The 10,399-nt window shown below is 40.7% G+C and overlaps 1 protein-coding gene across 1 annotated transcript in view; it reads right to left on the minus strand.

Annotated features, from left to right (window-relative positions):
* The window catches only part of LOC117513620 (NIPA-like protein 2), a 170,262-nt gene extending 164,098 nt beyond the window's left edge, over positions 1 to 6,164 (minus strand). Inside the window, exon 1 of the mRNA XM_034173842.1 lies at positions 5,965 to 6,164. Coding sequence (XP_034029733.1) covers positions 5,965 to 6,033 — 69 coding nt within the window. The 5' untranslated portion in view covers positions 6,034 to 6,164. The remainder of the gene's footprint in view (positions 1 to 5,964) is intronic.
* Between the last annotated feature and the right edge of the window lie 4,235 nt (positions 6,165 to 10,399).

Here is a 10,399-nt window from a genome sequence, read left to right on the forward strand (position 1 = left end):
AGCTCCAGTTTTATGACCCTGACAGTACTTAGCATCATGGGCGTAACGGGGAGTCAGATGCTCAAAGGAATTATATTTGTGACCCCCAACAGCTAATAAAGAAAACCTAGATTTGTAAATAAAAGCCACACCCCTGCCTTGCTTCACACCATGAGACACGTGACTAAATGTGTACGCTGGTGGACAGGCCTCATTCAAAGGAAGGAGAGTTGTGGGTTTGAGCCAGGTTTCACACAAGCCAATCATATCTAAATGATGATCCATGATTAAATCATTAATCAACAATGATTTCGAGGACAGTGATCTGATGTTCAGGAGACCCAGGGTAAGGACCTCAGTGGGGATGACAGTCTCACTGTTCGGAACCCGGCGAAGCAAGCCCAGGTTCTGGCGAAGACGTGGACGGCCGGGTGGACAGTCCTCAGAGCCGACCAGCGGCACCACATAGGCTCTAACCGGATCCACAAGGCGCCAGGGCAGCACAGATCCTGCCAAAATTCTGTGCACAGCTCGTCTGGAAGCCAAACAGCAGGCCAAACAGAGCTTCAGCTTCACCAGACGTCCACTTCGTCTCCTGCGGTGATGATAGCGCTTTCAGCCAAAAGGCAGCGCAGGAGCACGGCACAGAAAAGCCGGCACCTCCGATAAAAATGTGGGCGGAAAGTTCTCTCCACCCGCCGATAACCACACCGCACCACGAACCAGGGGCTGGAGATCCAGCAAAAAGGTAACATTCAAAAAATTGGCAGAATTTCATGAGAGACAATACGAACAAAACAGAACTGTTCAACTTTCTAGCTACGAAAGTGAGTGAACTTTGCACAACAAATGTTGTTTATGTTACAAGAGAAGACAGTGTTGTTTGCAAGGCCAGTAAATCTTGAAGGTCTCTCAAAATGTAATCACGAGGAAGCAGATACACGACTTTTTGTACATGCCAGACATGCTGCAGCAGAAGGAAGAAAATCCATCTTGATTAAAGCTAATGACACAGATGTTTTGGTTTTCGGCGTGAATGTCTTGCCTGATCTTATCAACATAGAACTACAATCACTTTGGATAGAGTTTGGTCAAGGAAAGAGTTTAAGATGGATTCCAGTCAACGATATCCATGAGAAAATTGGCGCTGATAATTCGAACGGTTTGTTGTTCTTCCATGCGTTCACGGGATGTGATGTCTCCGCCTTTCGAGGTAAGGGAAAGAAAACTGCATGGCAGACATGGGATGTTTGTCCGATGTTACAGATGTATTCTCAAAGCTTAGCAAGTATCCACTAGTGATAAGCGAACACGATCAGAACGTAATGGAAAGGTTTGTGATTATGATGTATGATAGATCAAGTCCGACTGTAAGTATTGATGATGCAACATTCGATTTGTTTGCTCGGAAGCAGAGGTCCTATGAGTCTATTCCTCCAACCCGCGGAGCACTGATTGAGCATACAAAGCGTGCAGTTTATCAAGCAGGATGTATCTGGGGTCAAGCCGCGATCTGCAATATGGAAAGAGAAAGTCCTGGCGATTGGGGCTGGAAGAAAAATGGTGAAACGTGGATGATTATTTGGACAAAATTGCCACCAATTGCTGAAAGCTGCCAACAATTGATAAAATGTGGATGTAAAACTGAGTGTCATGGCAGGTGCAAATGCTTTCGGCTGACACTGCCCTGCACCGCACTATGCTCATGTAATTGTGATAATTGAATTGCTTTGAAAGGTGATTAGGATATAATTGTACATACTGTAATTAATATTACCTTTTTGTTGTTTTGACCCTGTTTTGGTGTCCATTTGTATGCATTTTTACACATTTCATGTGCGATTTTCAGTTGCACCATCAGTTTTTCTAATTCAAGAATACCATTTCTAGATTTTGAGTGGCTAACATGCTTTTTTGATAAAATAGTGCCTAAGGATGTTTCATGCCAAATTTCATGCTCGCATCACCTACTGAAAGATTTTTAGGGTAATCTGCTGGGCTATCAAAATATAAAGTATTTGTATTTGAAAAAATACAATGCAAAGTATTTGACCCCATGTCTGACACACACACACACACACACACACACACACACACACACACACACACACACACACACACTGCTTTACAAAGTCAATATACACTCTGACAGCTCCTCCACAACATGTTTGCTTTTTGGATTTTCATCCAAAGAAGCTGACATAGTCATGTGTTCACCGCTGTACTGCAGAACCTTCTGTCCTCAAAAACACCTTTGGGCACAGAAGACAGAGTCAAGTTTACAAAGTGAAATATTCCTGTATTTGTCCTCTATGCAGGTCTAGAGTTGTGCACCGCTGCTTTCTTTGCACTTTGTAATGTGCCGCACAGGCACTCAGAGACCGTCAGGACTGTAGTTCTAGTCCCAGCACTCTGTCCACACAGACTGGGGTTCTGTCCTGTGCAGCGCCGCCATTCGGCATAAGCAGACTACGCAGCCTGCGTGGGGTACCAACCATGTTGCACTAGTTTGCAGGGCCTCCAATTGACTGAAAAATGTGTTGAAATTATTACATTATTACATTTCAAAATCAATATGAATTATTTATGAATAGGCCCATCGTTTTTGTCTTTAAACATTGTGTAGGCCCCTACCCCATTACTTAATTGGGGCAAATTAACAGTTTTTTTGCCCCCATCCACCCCCGCCACGATTCCCTGAAATGGTACAGTCCTGTTTGCGTCTTTCTCTGTTCGCTGTGTCGCCTAACCAGGGTTGCCAGATGTGACGATTTCCAGTCCAATAAATGCTCAAAAATGCATGGAGGCACGAAATCCTGCGCAATTTGAACTGATTTTTAAAATGTGTGGCAATTCTATACAAAAAAACTCATCCAGTACCATATTTTTACCCTAAACAAACCAATTGGATGGGAAAATACCCAATCTGGCAACCCTGCTCCTAACTGAAGTAGCACTGCTAGCCCACATTTGATTCTGACACGAGACGACAAGTTGCCACTATGCCACAATTAAACAATGAAGTGACAGCAGGAGTCTGGAGCTGAAAAACGGAGGAAAAAGAAACAAAAAGATGATGCCCGTGCATCCCTTGCTGGTAAGTACGTGTTAAAGGTTTAAACTGTTTTGATTACTTAATGTTCAGTGGTGCTGCTTAAGCTAGGTTGCGTTGGATTTGCTGATTTGATGTAGCTTTAAACGCTAAACTAATCTGGATATTACAAAGCATGTGGCACGTTTGCTGCTGTTAAGAAAGTTATTTATTATTTATACATTATAAATGGTGCTGCTGTTCTTTACTGTTATTGGCCTTACTTATTATAACATTGTAAATGTTCATTGCTAATATGGGTATTTAATGTGAATTTTAATAAATAGTAACGGTTTGAGTAGAACTTTTGTGTGTGTGTGTGTGTGTGTGTGTGTGTGTGTGTGTGTGTGTGTGTGTGTGTGTGTGTGTGTGTGTGTGTGTGTGTGTGTGTGTGTGTGTGTGTGTGTTGGGGAGTTGTATGGGGGTGTGGGAGCCTCCCTGACCAGTTATGCTTAGGGCCTCCAAAACCTTAGCAGCGGCCCTGGTCCTGTGGACGGTGCAGAGACACCCCTGACAAAGGCGTGTCACAGGGTTGAGTGTCACACGGCGTTGTGTGTGTGTTACCTGCACCATGGCGCTGACACACCCCAGGACCATCTCAGACGCTGGCTTTTGAACCGCACGCTCATGACAAGCATTTCAAATATTGATTTGTCGGGCTGGTAATTTTTTGAATCTTGTTGCTTGCATCAAAAACACATATATTAAAAAAAAAGAAGGCCGTTTCAACTTTTGACATGTTATTTTCTTTTTCAATGGAATATGAGATGTAAATGATTTGCAAATTACCACATTCTGTATTTATTTACATTTTACACTATCCCAACTTTTTAAACTGGGAAACCAGTTCAAAATTCTGCTTTCTCACATTTGTGCACTGAGGAAAAAAAAAAAATAAATCTAGGGCCATCATCAAACTGTGCATAGAAAAGGTTCTAAATGGTGCCGTCCAAAAAATAAATAAAGAAATAAATAGTTTGTGCAAAATACGTAAAATACAAATAACACGTGTATTTATCAAACAGGTGCACATTATTCACACAAACATCAGAATCTGCTGTGGATAAATCCCACACAGTCCAAACCATTTGTTCATATTTAAGGTCATTTGCATTCAGAAACGCCCTCAGTTAACCATATATGAAAACAAAACATCCATTTGTTGCTCGTGTTCCTCACTGGAATAACAGCTAAGACCACGAAGAAAGGAAACTTTTTATCAAAGAGATTAATCTCTTTGGTAAAAAGAGGTACTTGTTGTGTGTGACCACAGCAGAGAGTTCGATCCTGATGTTGCTTATGGACCCTGAGTTGGAGTGAGCCGTTGAAGATGAGTGAGTTTCTTATGGACAGAACTTGAACCAGCTTTAAGAAGTTCACCACAAGAACCAGCATAAAACTGTCCAATTAACAGTGAAACAAGTAAAACCCTTGATGTCATAATTACACACCATGTTTGGAGATGAAATGGCACTATTCAGCACCCCAAAAACACCAGACCAATGGTGACATTTGGCAGTGGGAACATCATAGTGTTATTTATAGTCTTTTGTAGGTTTTGACACTAATGAGGCTACACGTCTGTGTCTAACACAATATTATTACTAATTGTGTAATTATTAATTTGGAGAAATATAGGTTGCATGCTGTGATGCTTTCTCATAGCAGTTTTCATATTCTACCACACGATGGTGTGTGTATGCACGGTCATAGCTGTGTGTGTATATCTACACACACTTCTAAATACAAGTTGGTAAATTCTGCACTTTGCATAGGAATGTTCATGCACAACGTTTAAGCACACGTATGTGCACACAAATGCTTGATACAGTTGTGCTCAATAGAGCTGGGCGATACCGGGAATTTTGGTATTGATCTGATACCAAGTAAATACAGGCCTAGTATCGCCGATATTGATACCGATACTTTTTCATATTGAAGCTTCATAGATCCAAAGGATCCAAAAGACCTAGGATAGAATTTCGCCAAACATTGTACGTGACAACAAAATACTTTATTATCACAATCAACATTTTTGTTTAAAAAAATATCACTCAACACAAAACAAAATCTCCTGAGGTAGAGGGCTGACAAAGCACAATACAAGGGTGCGCTGCTCCGTGTTGTGTGACAGCGCAGCACTGCTCTTACAGACAGAGAGAAGACTTTGATGAATCTGCATGCGCAGCAGTCAGTGCGTGCGGGAGAGAAAAAAGCTTGAGTAATAATCTTTTTACATGAGGAGCGTTCAATATCAATACCAGTGTTGGTATATTATCGATATTAGGATCAATCCGCCCACCTCTAGTGCTCAAACATTTACATACCCTGGCTTCACCCAACCACTAACCACGAGTGAAAAAAAAGTTTCATGTTATCATTCATATTCTCTGAAAAATGGCCAAAAAAACCTAAACCTCTGGCAGGGTATGTAAACTTTTGCGTGCAACTGCAAATGTAAGCCTCGGATTTTAGAAGCTGTTCAACCTTTGTTTGCATCCCTTATGTTTGGAAACAAATGTGTTAAATGGCCTAGATTTGTAGCTTTGAGTAAAATATTAATTTCTTGTGTAAGGTCAGATTAAACCATTTTGGATTTATTTATTTATTTAATTAAATTTAGGAACAACATGGAAAGCAAATCTGGTTCGGACACAATAGATCTGATACAATTTTAATGAGCTAAAATGAAATTAAAATGTTTGAATCAAGCTTGTAACGCATGTCCCGGTCTCCCCTACGAACCCAACATGAAGCTATGATGAGCCGCGCAAAAAATAAATACATAATAAATGAGAAAATGAAACAAGAATTAAAAAAAAAAAACGTGTTAAGTCAGAGGACACACCACGATCACGCCACTATACACATTTAAATGCTAAAAACAAACTTACTTGTACCGGATTGTCCCGAACCTCAGTCAGGTGAGACGGTGTCACGTGTGTAGAACTTAAATTCTTCATCTTCTCCTGATCGCAATAAATAAACGAATTTCTTATCGATCACAACTGTCTTCACATGTTTGTTCGCCGGTTCCCACCTCTATCATGTCCACGTCCTTCTCACGGAAAAGTTCCCCAGTGTCACGGAGCGAATCACCAGTCTATGATGAGTTCAAGTGCTGTCGGAAATTCTCATATTATTGACAAATTTAACAATAATAATAATAATAATAATAATAATAAAGCAGCCTATATACACTGGTTATTCTCCATATCAACAATTTATACATATGTTTGGTTGTTGTCACAGTCAAGTGCAGTTTCAGGAATGCAACTCATCATAAATTGATTTTTGATTTTTTTTTCAGGCAGAATCTGGAATTTATGCAATTTATGCATAAATAAAACTGCAAATTCCGTGCAAATGTTGAATCAGTATTAATATATATATATATATATATATATATATATATATATATATATATATATATATATATATATATATATATATATATATATATATATATATATATATGTCTCATGTAAACATTCCAGTTTAAACCTTAAAAAGAACTTCAACAAATACTTACTACAAGAGAGGTCGAATCTTCAAGATGCATTTGAATGCAGCACAAGTCAACAGGTGCGGTTGCGCATCAAACGGCGTATTTGCAGTGCGCGAGAGAGGGGAATAAATTTCCGCAGGGTCTAAATATCTCACTTGAAGCAGATGGCAAATTTCATTTTCTTTTTGGAAGTAGTGTTGAGCACCACAGGTGCAAAGTTATGACCAGAATTATGACCAGAAGCAGTGGCATAGCAACATCGGCACACAGTGGCGGTTCTATACTGTGTTACTCCCTGGGCGAGACCCCCCCTCAACACAACATTTTGCAAAAACAGCCTTTTTCAAAATTATTTTATTATTATTTGTATATTTTAAAAGTGTCCCTGAAATTAAACTTGGTCCGTGGGCAGGGGGTCGGGGTTCAACTGAACTGCGAGCTGTGAACTTTTCACCCGAGGTTTTCTGCAGCAGTTATGACTCGTCCTCACCTCTTAAAGCGTGGTGACAACAGCACACCTGCACTGAGCTTTACAAAAACATGTTTATGCTTTTTTTCTCCTTTATTTAGAATTCTGAGTTGAGCCGCTCCATATCTCGTTAAAAGCAGCTGATCCTCCGCGACGTGTCAACAACTAACACTATTTTCCACTCAAATGCACCTAAACTCTCTTTCTGAGAACCACATGATGTGAAAACACAATAAAACTTTCTTACCTGTAAATCTGGTCATGTTTTCTGCATAAATAAATGTTATCCATTCTTTGTGCTCAAACGCCAAAGCGAATCCAGATGGATTGGGGGTGTGGGGGAGGGATGTGCCCCCCCACAACACCCCTAGATTAAAGGTCCAGTTTTGAAGGCGTTTTTTTTACTACAACTATTAATACTACTTAAAATAATAATAATTTCGACAAATAAAATGTTTAGAGAGAATTTAAATGTTAGTTAATTTAAATGTTTTACTGTTACAGTGCTGTCAAGAGTTAAATATGAGGTCAAGAAAGAGGTCTTTATTTTACTTTTTATAAAACAAGTATTTATTTTCATTGAAGTCAAGAAAGGGTGACTATAAAGTGAGTTTTGGCAGAACAGGTATCATTGTCATGTTGAGGTGGCAGAGGGTTGTTGTCAGCAGATGGGGAAAGTAACTAAAAAATTAACTAGTAATCTAACTTAGTTACTTTTACAATTGAGTAATCAGTAAAGTAACTAAGTTACTTTTTCAAGGAGTAATCAGTAATCAGTAATTGGATTACCTTTTCAAAGTAACTGTGGCAACACTGGTGATGTCAGAGTTGCACCGTGACATCAGTGGCTGGTCTCTTCAAAACCACCAACCGCGTCGGGTTTCCACCTTGCTGTTTTTGGAGCCTAATAACACCTCTGAAGTGTTTCATAAGACATTTAGCGGACGTTAGCTAACTTCCTATGGAGTTAAATTTGTCTCATTAATATGTGTAAATGCACAGAGGGTGATCAACAAATATTCCTTGACTTAGACAACTTCCGCTCTTGTCAAAAGCTCATGTATACACATGCAAAGCCTCCTGCAGATGCCTGCCTTGTTCTTCCTTCGTTTTGGCGATGGATGATCCACAGAGAAATGTAGGACATAGTTCTGGTTCTGTACTGCGTCCTAAGTGGACTTTGTCCTGCCAGAGGAGATGCTTTGGGGCCGGACAGCAGGATCCCACTGAGCGGAGCAGGGGCCTGTACTACGAAGCGGGGTTACTGGCTTATCAGGGTAACTTCGGGAGTAAGTTGATGACGTGTGGAGTAACTTCCCGGTTAACCCGTACTACGAAAGGTGGATAGGTTTTGATCGAGGTATGCTGCCATGGCAATTTATGCTGTGCGCCAAACCTGCTCCGAGCAGGTTATGTTCTTGGTTAGCTTGAGGTTTTCGCTTAACCACTCCCTTTATAAGTACCGTCCATCCACCTTCAATCACTCCGAAGACAATGCCGGCCTACCTGGATAATCCGTTTGATATTGGGGCACAAATTGTGAGGGGCTCTCTTCACAGGGCGAGGGTTGTTAAAGACCGCCAGAATCCGCTGACATACCCGGACGATATTCTCTATGAAAGATATAGATTCTCAGCCGAGGGAATTCGTTATCTTTGTCAGCTGATCGGGCCAGACGTCTGTAACATCACCCATCATACACTGTAAAAAAAGACTGTTGTTTTTACAGGAAAACACTGGCAGCTGTGGTTACCGGGGAATTCTTGTAAAAAATACAGCAGTTAAATGTACAAAAAAAGAGAGCTCTTGTATGTAGATTTATCAGTTCCTTTAATGTGAGTCAGCCGTTGTTCATTCACTGTAAATCCATATACATATTATGTCTGTAATGTTATCTACTGTGCTGCTGTATGTTTTACAGGAATTCCCTGGTAACCACAGCTGCCAGCGTTTTCCTGTAAAAACACGTTATTTTTTACAGTGTAGCAATGCCCCGACGATCAGGCAGATAATGTGCCTTGTGCCTGTTTTGTCAGTGGACAATTTATGTATTCCATTGGTGATGCTGAACATCTGAGCAAGAATACTGTATGTCGTATGATTCGCAAGGTAGTACTTGCTCTATCTAAACTGTTGGATGCATTTGTCGTTTTCCCTGGCCATTTATCTGCAATGCAAATCAAAGAAGGGTTTTATGCAATCGCGGGTAATTACTAATATCAAAATAGGTCTAATGCATGTCCATTAATTAGGCGAAGTGGGGCTTATCAAGCTATGAATATAAACCTACCATTCTGAAGGATGTTTTTATATTTCATCTTCACCTGCTGCCAGGTGCATTTGGCACTGCTATTGCATCTGAAATATTGACAGGATAAGGAATAGCAATCATACAGTCAAGGTAGCCTATTTAGGAATCATTAAATTAACCTAACATTTATTAGTAGGCCTATGCCCACTTCTGAATCGTGTTGCATCTGGGTGTAATTAATGAAAGAAGGTCATTTTTTTTACACATATTAGACGTTCCACAGGTTAATCATCTGTAACAGATTTGGAGAACAATTGAATTGTATTTACGCATTTACCCAATCAGCAATACATTGCCAATAAGCATGTCTTGCTTTATTGGCAAGAATCGATATAATCGATATAGAATCGATATAAATTGAGTAAAATCTGATTATTCACTTTTTTGGATGATGATGGTTGGCTCTCACTGCAGTATTGTATCACTTCCTGTTCCGGAGCACAGCGGTGTTTTTCTGTATCTGTTAGCTGTTTAATCTGCGCAGTTAGATTGATCTAGTTATCTAGATTACGATTTGTTTCCCAGTATAATCTTCACGTGCCTTAACTAAAGCACTCCTTCTGCTGAATCACCTCTAAATTATTTACACATTATTCACTTTGCGTGTTTTTAGGAATCCGCTAGCTTAGCGTAGCTACTAGCTCTTAGCCGATTTAGCATTGCGGCTTCTCCTGTCTCTCCCGCACTTTTCTGCTCTGGGTGTGAAATGTTTAGTTATTCCTCGGCCTCCTTTAGCAGTAACGGTACTTGTAATAAGTGTAGCTTATTCGTAGCTTTGGAGGCCAGGCTGGGCGAATTGGAGACTCGGCTCCGCACCGTGGAAAATTCTACAGCTAGCCAGGCCCCTGTAGTCGGTGCGGACCAAGGTAGCTTAGCTGCCGTTAGTTACCCCCTGGCAGATCCCGAGCAGCCGGGAAAGCAGGCCGACTGGGTGACTGTGAGGAGGAAGCGTAGCCCTAAACAGAAGCCCCGTGTACACCGCCAACTTGTTCACATCTCTAACCGTTTTTCCCCACTCGACGACACACCCGCCGAGGACCA

This window comes from Thalassophryne amazonica, chromosome 7 (genome assembly GCF_902500255.1).
Source record: "Thalassophryne amazonica chromosome 7, fThaAma1.1, whole genome shotgun sequence".
Taxonomy (NCBI): domain Eukaryota; kingdom Metazoa; phylum Chordata; class Actinopteri; order Batrachoidiformes; family Batrachoididae; genus Thalassophryne; species Thalassophryne amazonica.